At 40.1% G+C, this 13153-nt stretch overlaps 1 protein-coding gene across 2 annotated transcripts; it reads right to left on the reverse strand.

Moving 5' to 3' along the window:
* Nucleotides 1–904: 904 nt before the first annotated feature.
* On the reverse strand, nucleotides 905–12942 carry RNFT1 (ring finger protein, transmembrane 1). 2 transcript variants are annotated; one of them, XM_062216894.1, is made up of 9 exons: nucleotides 12875–12942; nucleotides 11312–11765; nucleotides 11037–11113; nucleotides 9598–9698; nucleotides 7944–8097; nucleotides 7166–7324; nucleotides 6294–6359; nucleotides 2307–2408; nucleotides 905–1674 (listed from the first exon to the last, which is right to left on the reverse strand). In XM_062216894.1, the coding sequence occupies exons 2-9, from the start codon at nucleotides 11712–11714 to the stop codon at nucleotides 1540–1542; spliced, it is 1197 nt and encodes a 398-aa protein (XP_062072878.1). In that variant the 5' UTR covers nucleotides 11715–11765; nucleotides 12875–12942; the 3' UTR covers nucleotides 905–1539. The 2 variants fall into 2 exon arrangements, with proteins under 2 accessions (XP_062072878.1, XP_062072877.1); XM_062216893.1 differs by lacking the exon at nucleotides 12875–12942 and adding an exon at nucleotides 12644–12776.
* Between the last annotated feature and the right edge of the window lie 211 nt (nucleotides 12943–13153).

Here is a 13153-nt window from a genome sequence, read left to right on the forward strand (position 1 = left end):
TTTGTCTGATAATAGGATGGCTACACCAGCTCTTTTTTGGTTTCTGTTAGCATGGAATCTTTTCCCATCTTTTTCACTTTCAGTCTGTGTGTACCTTTGTTGGTGAGGTGTGTCTCTTGTAGTTCAAAATATTTTGAAGAGTCCTGAATAAATTTTCATAATATGTATTTCCATGTACATTATTTTGAAGGCTTTCAAAAATTTCAGCACCAAATCTAATTTTAAAATTATATTTTCTATGAACTTTTAAAGATACCCATGTATACAGAGATTTTTGTAGAGAAATACATATAAATAGGCTAGTGTAGAAATCTAAAATGGTCAGATTCACTGCAGATAAATAAGTATTTTATTGGGGATAATTGAGACCAAAGTGTGGTGTTTTAGATATAGTTGTATAAATAATGATGTTAATTGCTTTAAAACTCATGTAAGTCCAAACTCCAGGTCACACAGAACTTTACTGGTGTGGCTGGGAGATAGGAAGTTTAGAAGGAATAATCATGATCATTTCTTTTGGGCATGTGGGGGACTGGGATGCAGTTCTAGGTTTCTGGCCTTAGCTTAGCCCAGCCCTGGATGTTGAAGGACTAGTGGATAAAAGATCTCTCTCACATGCATGTTATCACTCTGATTCTGTTGCTTGACCCATCTGGCGAGAGGATCCGATGCTGGCTGGAATCGAACTTTAGTGGGATCTGCATTGTGTTGGAGCTGCTATTCATTTCTAATATTTTAGTGAGTTGGCCCTATTTGTCAGACTATTCAAATCACCAGGGAAGCCTGCTGTTTATAATCCTTGTGTATTATTTTAATAGTTACTTCAAGATATTCCATTGGCACTACATAAGAAGCAATATTATGAACATTAAAGCTGATGACAGGAAGCACTGAGGTCCATAAATGATTTTAAATTATTTATTATCATTGATTATTAATCATACTACAGAAAATCCAATATTAAAATATATCATCCTCGGTAAATTAATCTTAGAAAATCTGATTGTTACAGGCAAAATATAGCATTTAGAACTTTCATTTAAAATACAAATTTTATGGAAATTTTAAGAAGTTTTAGAATGGGAATTACAAAAGTCGGTGCTGAAGAAAATTCTACTTTCAGGTAACAGGTACCTTAAAATATTACAAAAAATATTTTAGTTTGAAAAACAATGTCTGAAAAAATATATGAATTCCTCTAAGACCACTAATTCTAGTTTCCAATTGGTGTCTTGGTAATATGAGAAAAACACATTTAAAAATAAATTTACAATTTAACACTGCAATCACCTGCCCAATAATTAGGACAGAATAAAGGTTGCATATTCATTAGACTGAATAATAATATATTTTTAAAACAGGATTCTTTCATTTAATCTTTTTGATAAATTGGACCAAACATATTAAGTCTTATCATACAATTCTAAAACCATTTGGAAACACTTTTCTTACAACCCTGAAAAGCCATCCTAATACCTTTATCATAGTCAGTGTAACCAAATGAAATTAGTGTTTTGTGGCCTTAATAGTTTGCACAACTTAATATATTTGAAGGTGTGACGAAGTAGCTCCATCTTTCCACTTGTTTATATGGTCTGAAATTACTGTTCTGCATAGTGGGCAGGTTTTCTCTCTGTTAAACCATAAAGTAATGCACTCTTCACAAAATATATGCTGTAAGGGAATTAAGAGATAGGTTTTATACTTGATAAACATTTTAAATCTACCACATTATACAGAAGCATACTCTTTATAGGGAGAATACTCATCCCCTCATTCTACAATGAGAAAATGGAGAAAGAAATGACACATTTAAGAAGACAATGAGTGGTATTATTGGTAGAACAACTAGTGTTCTGACTGTACTAAATCACTTATTCATTTTTAACAAAATATAAGCTCCCTTTGTGATAGCTTTTATATTTTAAGTATGATGATTTAACAGCTTAATAAAGTCTGAATTACTAGTGATTGGCATAAAGTATAGGGAAGTATGTTATACATTCCAGTAACAAATGTTGGTACTAGTATCCAATTATAAAAATAGGTTGTTTTCTGATCAGTTCAGTATCCAATCTGCCAGTGGATTTTTTTTTCCTTTTACATATTCCTCTGCATAAGAATCATCAGAACATAAGAGCAAGATTTAGCCAATCTACCAAACTCCCAGGCATGAGTATATTACTAATATGTACCCAGAATGCCCTTTAACTAACTATGGTAGGTTTTTCTGCCACATAACAAATACAAATGTGACTTTTTCAATTGTTATAAAGTAGTGTGTTTAGTATGTTTTAAAAAATTACCTGGCAGATGAGAAGAATTGGTTTCTGAAATTCAGCTTGACATATTGAACAGATATCATCCGCATCTGAACACTGCCTCTTGCTGGCAGCCACTCCGTAACTCTGTGAAGATAATAAGATTCTGTTCATCTGCCAATTTCTTTACTATTCCTGGAATACACAGGCAATGCTGAACTTTTCCAATATCCATGAAATCAGGTTTTTGAAAACTTTCCCTAAGGTTACATTTCAAAGCTGAACCACATATGCAAAAACTACATCTTGACTGCATAAAATAATACATAACAGGATCTTGGTAGATTGTTAGATCCACTGGATTCCAAATGTTGACAGTGCTTCAAAATACAACTTGCCTAAGAGACTCAGTAATGTGCAATATAGCTAAATATTATCAAATCTACATTCACATATAACATGACCCAAGACTGCCAAATTGAGCCCAGTCATCTACCTTTGGCAGTGGTTCACAACGTTTGCTGAATGTAATGCATGTGGAGAAACTGCCTTGAAAATAAATTTTTTGGTGTGGGTGTTTGGTGCAGCAGCTAAGTTTTAGGACACTCACATCCCAAATCTAAATGCCTGACTCAAGTCTCAGCTCCTCTGCTTCCAATCCAACTTCCTGCTAATGTACACACTGGGAACCAGTAGAATGATGGCTCAAGTGTTTGGGTTCCTGCCACCCACGTGAGAAACCCAGTTTGAATTCTGGGTTCCTGACTAGCTTGGCCCAGGCTTGGCTGTTCTGGGCAATGCTGATCTGAACCCAGGAGCCAGGAGCTTCTTCTGGTCTCCCACATGGGTGCAGGGGGCCAAGGACTTGGGCCAACTTATGTTTTCCCAGGCCATGGCAGAGAGCTGGATTTTGAAGTGGAGCAGCTGGGTCTCCAACTGGCGCCCATATGGGATGGCAGTGCTTCAGGCCAAGGCGTTAACCCACTGCACCACAGTGCCACCCCTCTCCCGCAAAGGTTTCTGATTTTTTTTTTTTTTTTTAATTTTTGACAGGCAGAGTGGACAGTGAGAGAGAGAGACAGAGAGAAAGGTCTTCCTTTGCCGCTGGTTCACCCTTCAATGGCTGCCGTGGCTGGCGTGCTGCACTGATCTGAAGGCAGGAGCCAGGTGCTTCTCCTGGTCTCCCATGGGGTGCAGGGCCCAAGCACTTGGGCCATCTTCCACTGCACTCCCAGGCCACAGCAGAGAGCTGGCCTGGAAGAGGGGCAACCGGGACAGAATCCAGCGCCCCGACCGGGACTAGAACCCGGTGTGCCGGTGCCGCAGGCAGAGGATTAGCCTGTTGAGCCACGGCACCGGCCAGGTTTCTGATCTTAAGACCTTAACTTCCTCACCAAAATCAGTGGAACTTATGCAGTAACTAGATGTGACAGTTAAGAACTCACAGGGAAGAGCAGCCATTTGGCACAGCAATTAAGACTGCTCGGGACACTGCTCTAGACACTGATGTTCTGTGTCAGAGTGCCTAAGTTGAAGTCCAATTTCCTCCTCCTTTTCCAGTTTCCTGCTAATGCACATCCTAGGATGTAGCGCACAGGTAGTTAGATTCCTGCCACCTGTTTGGGATACCTAGACTGAATTCCTGGTTCTTATCTTCAGGCTGACCCAGCTCTTAATCTACATCCCATGTCAGAGTGCCTGGGCACTCCTGGGCTTCTATTTCTAAGATTATTTATTTGAAAGGCAGGATAGAAAAAAGGTTGCATATTCATTAGACTGAACAATATATATTTATATAAATATATATGTAAAAACACATTTATATAGACTGAACAATATATATTTTAAAATACTGGATTCTTTAATCTTTTGATAAATTGGACTTGTCTTATACTATTCTAAAACCATTTGGAAGCATTTTTCTTGTAACCCTGAAAAGCCGTTCTAATACCTTTATCATAATTACTGTAACCAAATGAAATTAGTGTTTTGTGGAAGACAGGTATCTTCCAGCTGGTTGACTCCCTAGATGGTTGCAGCAGACAGGGTTGGGCCAAGCCAAAGCCAGGACCCTTGAATTGCATCTGGGTCTCCTATGTGGGTGGTAGAGGCCCTAGTACTCAGGCCATGGACCGCTTTCTGCTGCCTTCTGTAGTGCATCAGCAGGAGCTGGATCAGAAATGGAGCAGCCAGTACTCAAACTAGTGCTCATATAGGATGTTAGTACAGCACGTGGCAGCCTAACCTGCTATACCACATTGCTGTTCCCAAACCCCCACTTCTGATCCAGAAGCAGTGATGGCTCAAGTACTTGAGTCCCTGTCACCCATGTAGAATACCCAGATGGAATTCTAGGCTCCCGCCTTGGCCCAATCCTGGGTATTGAAAGCTTTTGGGGAGTAAACCAGTGGATGAAAGATTCGTTCTCTCTCTGCCTTCCAAATAAAACTTAGAAAACAATCAGCTTTCTGTAGAAATGGGGGAAAGATAAGAAATCTAAGAACATCCAAGGACAGTCATGGTACAGGTAAAGCATAACTTGTCTCAACATATGTTAAGTCATAATCTATACACTGAATGCCTAGGGCTAATAAAATGAAACTGAAAATTACAACATAAACATTTTTTATGAGACTGTGATATTAAAGATCTCATAATTAAGTCTGAACAGTGTCAGATGATCTTGGTACCAATTTCCATTCAGTACAGTGTCACTTAGCAAAGTACACCGCGGATAGTTAGGCTGACAAGCTTTAAAACATCATTGTTTGGGCTAATCCTCTGCCTTGCGGCACCGGCACACCAGGTTCTAGTCCTGGTTGGGGCGCCGGATTCTATCCCGGTTGCCCCTCTTCCAGGCCAGCTCTCTGCTATGGCCTGGGAAGGCAGTGGAGGATGGCCCAAGTCCTTGGGCCCTGCACCCGCATGGGAGACCAGGAGAAGCTCCTGGCTTCGGATCAACGAGATGTGCCAGCCGCAGCGGCCATTGAAGGGTGAACCAACGGCAAAAAGGAAGACCTTTCTCTCTGTCTCTCTCTCACTATCCACTCAGCCTGTCAATAAATAAATAAATAAACATCACTGTTTGTACCAGGAACCTTTGAGGTATTTTAAACAATAAATTATCTTCTATATGATACTCTTTCTCTGTAACTTGTAACATCAATATACTCATATAACAAAGCTTTTAATTAACACTGGAGTCTCAATTATTTAGTCCCATGCTGTGAACTTACTTGTGCACAACAGAATTCAGTAGTGGGAAAATATCCTCCAGTAAGAAAACTGCAATGGCTACAATGAGCCTTGTTCATATGCACAATAAATACAGGGGAAGCATTTCCATAAAATGCTGGATAAGGGCTTCATGGAGATGTATGAAGCCACCATTTGTGGTTTTCAAAAGAAAGGATCAAAAGCTCATGACAAGATTTTTTAAGATTATAAACTTTTTTTTTTTTTTTTTTGACAGAGTGGACAGTGAGAGAGAGAGAGAGACAGAGAGAAAGGTCTTCCTTTGCCGTTGGTTCACCCTCTAATGGCCGCCGCGGTAGCGTGCTGCGGCCGGCGCACCGCGCTGTTCCGATGGCAGGAGCCAGGTGCTTCTCCTGGTCTCCCATGGGGTGCAGAGCCCAAACACTTGGGCCATCCTCCACTGCACTCCCTGGCCACAGCAGAGAGCTGGCCTGGAAGAGGGGCAACCGGGACAGGATCGGTGCCCCGACCGGGACTAGAACCCAGTGTGCCGGCGCCGCAAGGCGGAGGATTAGCCTGTTGAGCCACGGCGCCGGCTTAAGATTATAAACTTTTAAAACTATCAATTGACTGAAAGGGGTAAGAAACCTATTCAAATACTTAATCTTGGTAACAATTAACAGGCAATACCAATGTGCAACTCAAAAAACTCATCACTGAAAGAAAACTCCTGGAATATAATCTTAAAGTATCATCTCATGAAATCCATACTGATAGAACTACTAGCTGAAAATCTTACATAAGTGTTTTTACCTTAACTGATTAAAAAGTACTTACTGGTCGTGTAAAAAATATTCTCAAAACCTGTCTGAAAGTTCTCATATGTCCAAAAAAGTCCAAAAGCTGAAAAAGGAAATAAATGAGAATTAATCCAGAGTCTATCCACTAAACCAAAAGATCACAACTGAAATCCGTAACATCAAATTTTCTTACTGATTCAATGCTTATTATCACAGCTAATCATTTCACTCTAAACATTTCTAAAATCAAATGACAAAAAATTTTAACCAATTTGTAGATTTGAGCCAACTCTTATTGAAAGGGGAGTATATACCTAGTGTTACAATCTGATCAACACAAATAAGCTTAACTGTGTCAAAGACAAAGTAACTATTGGGTTCACGTGGTTTCTGGTTTGTTTTTTTTTTTTTAAAGATTTATTTATTTGAGAGCAGAGTTACAGAGAGAAAGAGTGGTTCACTCCCCAAATGGCCACAATGACAAGGGCTGGGCCGCTCCAATGCCAGGAGCTTATTCTGGGTCTCCCATGTGGCTGTAGGGATCCAAGGACTTGGGCTGTCCTCTACTGCTTTCTCAGGTGCGAGAGAGGGAGCTGGATAGGAATTGAAGCAGCCAGGGCTCAAACCGGTGCCGGTATGGGGTGTTAGCGTGGCAGTCTGTGGCTTAACCCACTGCCACAGTGCTGGCTCCCACATGTTCTGTTGAACATTTCGATTTTAAAATTTCATGAATGATAATTAAGTTGAGGGACTCAGGCATAAAGACTAAAAGGGTAGATACTCCCACTCCACCCCAATAAAAACAGAAACTAGTATAAAGCAGTTAAGGAGAGTAGTAGTAATAGTATGTAAAACCAGCAATAATCATATAAATCATTATGCAATAACAACATTTATAACGTTACGTACTTTTAGAATGAGGTAGAATAAAGCCAGCAGTATCCCAAGACTCCATCTAGTTACATTATCAAACTCCCCATAGCTTACAAGGTAACGAAACCAAACTGGTATGGGAACAAAAGTTCGATAATACTGACATAATTCTTCTAAAAGCATGTACCAGTAACCCTAAAGAAGGAAAGAAAAAGAAGACAAATAGAGCTACCCAAGCCACTTAGATAACATAAATACTTAATATTGGACAGAAAACATCATAAGTAAATGATGCAGTAATATAAAATAAGTCTAAAGCCTTCATAACGATTACAATTACGATGACAACCTGATCCTGACTCACATGCTGGAGACACCAGATGGTCAGCTTTCAATGCATTTCTAAAGAATTACTAGTGAAATGTTTTATGTATACAAGTAAAACTTGCATTTTTTTTTACTAATTATATACATTTAAATATAAAAGTTCTATTGAGTATGCAAAGCCACTGAATAACTGCATCTAGTGGATTATGGATGAAGTCCAGGAGGAAAGAGAAGTACAGATCAAAAGATTTTCCTATGTGATGTGGGGATTGATTTTTTTCAATTATTCTGAAGCAAATTTAATTCTTATTTTATCTGAGTGAGCAGGTTAATACTGAGGTTCAAGCCCTTGAACAAATGTTTATCTGAGGTAACAGAGATAATTAAAATTACGTTATCTAGCAAACAGAAAAATTACAAAAGTCATTAAATGAAGACTATCACTAATCTGCTAACATCATTCCCATAAAGCATGACCATTTCTTACCTTGGATTTAAAAGGCATGATGAAAGAAGGCACCAGTAAAATAAGGCATTTAAAGCCCATGAAGAGAAATTTCAGAATGAAGTCTGTAATTCCAACAATCCAAAGTACTTCCCAGAAGCTCAAATTGTCCAAAGTAGGATTTAAAAAAATTAAGCTACCAAGAGAAAAACATCAAAATTCACCTGAGCAATACACAAAGGTAAAGTATTGATAAGGGTTTTAATTCACTACAAATATTTTACTTCAGCTTGATAGGTAATAATCTGAGTTTGGCAAGATTCTGATTTTGAAGAGACTTTTCAAATGATCGAATTTCAAATCTTTGCCTCAGAATAAATCTTCCTAGCTTGTCATGGCTGGTAACTTTCTAGCCTGTAAACTAGAAGACTCATTAATACTAGACCTCTGCCATTCTCTCCTCAACCAACTTCAATCAGAATTCTGTCCCTACCTTTCCACTGAAATGTTTTTGACAAGATCATCAACTCCCTCCATATTGCTCTAAAGGTGCCTTCTCTTTTTTCCATGTTTCTTTTCTAGACTTCTAATACCACACTCTCCCAGCTGTTCTATGTCACTGATGGTTTCTTAAGTCTCCTTTGCTGCTGCCCCTCTAGTTATGGTTATATCCTGGAGCGGGCCTTCTTTTCCACCTATATCTGTTTCCCTGGTTAAGTTTTGTCCAGTCCTGTGATTTTTAAATATCAGCCATATGCTTTTAAAACATGTGTATATCCCTAATGTACTCTGAGCTCATGACATATATCTAGAGCCACTTTAATAATTCTTGGCCGCTCAAACTTAACATGTTCAAAACAAAATTGACTTTCCCCTTTAGACCAGTTCCTTCCCTAATCTTTTCAAGCCCAATAAAATGGCACCATCATCCAGTTACTCAAGACTAAAAGACCAAAGGTCATTCCTGCACTTCTCATCCCCTTACACAGTTCAATCTCTGAATGTACTGACTCAACCTCCAGTGTGTACCTACCCCAGATTTCTTCAAATCTCCCAATTCTACTGAAAACAGGACTTGTAATTCTCTACTTAAAAATTCAGGACACTCCAACCTGACATGAAAACTAACAAATTACTGTCTTTATTTATTCTTTTTTATTTTAAATTTTATTTAAGGTATATAAGTTTCATGTATTTTATATACACAGATTCAGGAGCACAGTGATACTTCCCACCTGCGCTCCCTCTCCTATTCCCACTCTTAATTTTTACAAATATCTATTTTCAGTTAACTTTATACTCATAAAATTACATAAGATACACACTAAGTAAAGAGTTTAACAAATAACAAAGTATTAAGAAAAAAAAATTCCCTCAACAGTAGACAAGTGCTGTAGATAATGATTAAATCTCAAAATATTACTGTCTTTTAGTGTCTTCTTTTAAAACAAATAGGAAGAGTAACAACCAAATGGTACTTAATAAATAATGTTCATTTAAAAACTAAGGTATCAAAAAGTAAGTATTAAGCACCTGCTATGTGCCAAGGCACTCGGGGTTCGAATGTGAATAACTCACTAAAAATTCAATCATGACAGTAGACAGGTAAAAACTGAGCTACAATATAGTATGTAAGTGCAAGTAAGATGCATGCAGTGTTATGGAATAAAAAGTGTGTGTTTGAACCGCTACTTACCTGTAATAAAGTGACTGAGAATGAAAGGTATAATATAAAAGAACAGAAGATCCTGCTAAGAATACCAGTAGCCAAGCACACTGAATCTTTGAGGACCTTTCCTGAAAAATAAACAATTTTACAAGTTGTTACTTTGAATAATATCAGAGTCTTAAATGTCCTATTTTTTTCTTTAATGGATGATTCATTAACTCAGATTATTTTCTAGATTCTAAATAAAAATATAGAGTATCTGTTAAATTGCACATCATCATAGTCATACTGTTTTATCTGTCTTTAGTGGCCAGTTATATTAAAAACAAAAGTTTAAAAACACAGGTTTCTTCACTGCATGAATAACACTAAGAAGTTTAAACATAAGAAGTTTAAATCTGTAAGCTGACATAAAGGACTCACCCAGAACAAACTCTGCCTCTAGCTTCCTGTTTTGTTCCCATAAAACAATTTCAAAAATGCTGTTATGTTAACCTGGGTTTATAATTCTGAAATTTTCAGATTATTCAACAGGTATTTTGTTTTTAATCTCACCTTACATAAAGTAAAACTATAAGTTTTATAGGTTTGAGCATCATAATCCAAAACCTGAAATGCTCCAAAATTCATTTTTTGAGCATTGAAATGACACCACAAGTGGAGAGTACATATCTGATCGCATGTGATGGGTCTCAGTCAAAATGCAGGTACCCTAAAAATATTATATATTTTTTAATTATTTCAGGCTGTATGTAGAAGGTTACATGAAACAAATAATTTCATGTTTAGACTTGGGTCCCATCCCCAAGGTATTCATTATGTATATGCAAGTAGGAAAAAATTTAAAAGCTGAAACATTTCTGGTCCTCAAAGTTTCAGATAAGGGACAATCAACCTGAAGTAGTTTTAAATGATTAATTTGAATTTTCCATTTTCAAGTCAGAATGCATGATCTTTATGTAGACACAGCCCTATATAAGTCACTAGAGGTGGAATTCTATCCTCTTCCAGTTTTTCCCAATGATTTTTATGACTGGCACTCCTATAATTTATGTCATGGAAAAATCCTTTCGTTTCCTTTAATAAGTAGTTTGATAACCATTTGTTCAGTGATATATTTTAAATCTTATACAGTGCAACAATTAAGAATTTTTAATGATAATGACTCAGTATGTTCAGATTAACTCATAAACCATGAACGTACTTGCCAAACCAGGTCAAATAGTTTGTTCTAAACCCTTTAATCTTTCTATCTACTTTAACAGTAATCAAACATACAAAGAAAATAAGATGAAGCAACTCAGCTTTACAACAGGTAATGAATAGGTATATTTTAGATGACAGATTTTAATATATCATGGATTTTGAGACATCCTACTTCTTACATAAGTTATTTCCTATTTGTGTCAAAATTATTTCTCTAATTCTATAAAAAGAAAGTTAATTTAGTTGCTTGTTATACTTACTCTTAGAAAAACCTGGTTTACAATGCTTTTGTTTGCATACATAAAAGTTGTTAGCAGCCCAATTCCAAGAGAAATCCCTGTTAGAAAATAAGCTCCAGTTAACTGAAAGGAAAAAATATATCTATAAGCTAGCAGTGACATGAATTAAAGGAAAACATACACGATTTTAAAAACAGAAAATAAGTAACTGAAATGCACAGGTTAAAGCAGATTGCCAATAAAGAAAATTAACTGAAATTCACCATTAAAAAAGTCAGTATTTTATTATGCCCTACCTGTTATATGCTGCATAACAAGTTTGATACCCAGAATCAAAATATACGGAAGACTTTTTTGCAACCACTTGAAGAGATAGCGGAATTCTGAGAAGGAGCTACTTCCCTGTTCTCCAGATTCCATGGCAGGATCCTCAGGCTGTCTTGCTTCACTGTGTGAGTGACTCCGGAAGCGACCATGTACACAGCCATGGGTACAGCTATGGGTACCTGATCTTGCATTTCTGGAGCTTGGATTTCCAGCACATTCTTTAGGTATGGAGTTCATCTGGATATGAACATCTCCAGAATGAAGACAAGAACCTTCGCCTGTCAATCTTGTATGGATGCACTGGGAGGCTGGGGCATCCTCACCACCTGCAGCTCCTAGAGGACTGTGCAGTTGGTTGTAATTGGCTTGCATGACCACTGAATGCTCTGTGATCCAGATTTCTTTGCTTCAGAGCTCTGGCTCCTGAAAAAGAGCAGAGCATAGTCCAAGTGAGCAGTGAAATAAAGGCCGTGTATCGCTCGGTAGGCAGCCTTTATTCACTACAGGAGCTGCCGACAATCACTGTAGATGAATTTTCGGGTAATCTACCACCATTACTAGATTGTTCCCTGCTGCCCTACGCAAATGAGCTTTGAGGGAACATTTGCCACCCAAAAAAAGTTGAGCTTGAGATGCGACCACTTTTCTCATGAGAGAGCCATCCGCACCATCGCTGAGGTGTGGGTGCCCAGCAGACACGGGAATACTACTACCATACACCTACTCTGTCCAGTTTGACCACTGGTGAAGATTCAACACCAGAATTTACACAAGGAAGAATGCGTGTTTTAGTGGTAGGGAGAAAAATTTTAATACCATAATCAGTATCACAAATTAATAACACGTCACTTAGGTGACCTACAAATTCCGTTCCACGCTGAAACAGCGTTCTCAAAGCTAGTGAAGTTTCCAATCATTGATGACGGCACCAAGTGTATTACCTAAGTATCTTAAATAGGGAAACCCTGGGGGGTCGCCGTGCAGTCGCGCCCCGGCGCTGCCTACGTCCTCGCAGCGCTACGGTCCCCGTGAGCGGCCGAGGCCCGACGCCACGGGGGCGTCGTCTCCAAACCTCCGAACGGCGACACCGCACACGACAGTTTCAGCCTCTCTCCATAAACAAAAACTCAGCCCCCTCTCCTGCCCTCCACGCACAGCCCAGAAAGCAGACGAAAAGGGGAGGAAGTAAAATTAAAACTTCCCGGAGTCCCCGAGGGCAGAGCTCCCACCCACGTCCGAGCCTCCGGCGCCGCGGCGACCGTCCCCGGCGACCCCCGCCGCCCGCCTCCCCCGGGCCTGACCTTTCATGACCAGGAGCGGACGGAGGCCTCTATGGCGACAGCGGCACACGGCGCCTCGAGCCCCTGGGCGAAAGCCATCAGCGAACTCCACGGCCGGCAGCTGCGGGGCGGCCTCGAGGCGGCGCGCGCGCTCCCCGGACGTCCGCGAGCCCGCCCGCCCCGCCCCGCGCCGCGCACAGCGATGGGCCCGCGCCCGCGGGGACTGTTGGCGGCGCAGCGGAAGGGCCGCACCTCAGACGCTACGCTCCGTCAGCCGGTGTGTGTGCGTGTCTGTGTGTCACCCGCCCCGCCGCGCCGAGACGCCGGTTAAATTGTGGCCGGCCCAGCAGCCTGCCCCCCGGAGGCGGGGCCTGAGGCCTGGGCAGCCCCAGCCGCGAGGCGTCCTGCGGGCCCCCGTGGAGCCAGGGCCACGCAGGCCGGGGTGGGCGCGTCCCCGGAAGGGCGGAGCTCGCGGCCGCCTGGGGTTTTGTTCCCTTCGCGAGGGCGCGCAGTGGGGACGAGGTCGGGAAG

The sequence above is a fragment of the Lepus europaeus genome, chromosome 18 (genome assembly GCF_033115175.1).
Source record: "Lepus europaeus isolate LE1 chromosome 18, mLepTim1.pri, whole genome shotgun sequence".
Lineage (NCBI taxonomy): Eukaryota > Metazoa > Chordata > Mammalia > Lagomorpha > Leporidae > Lepus > Lepus europaeus.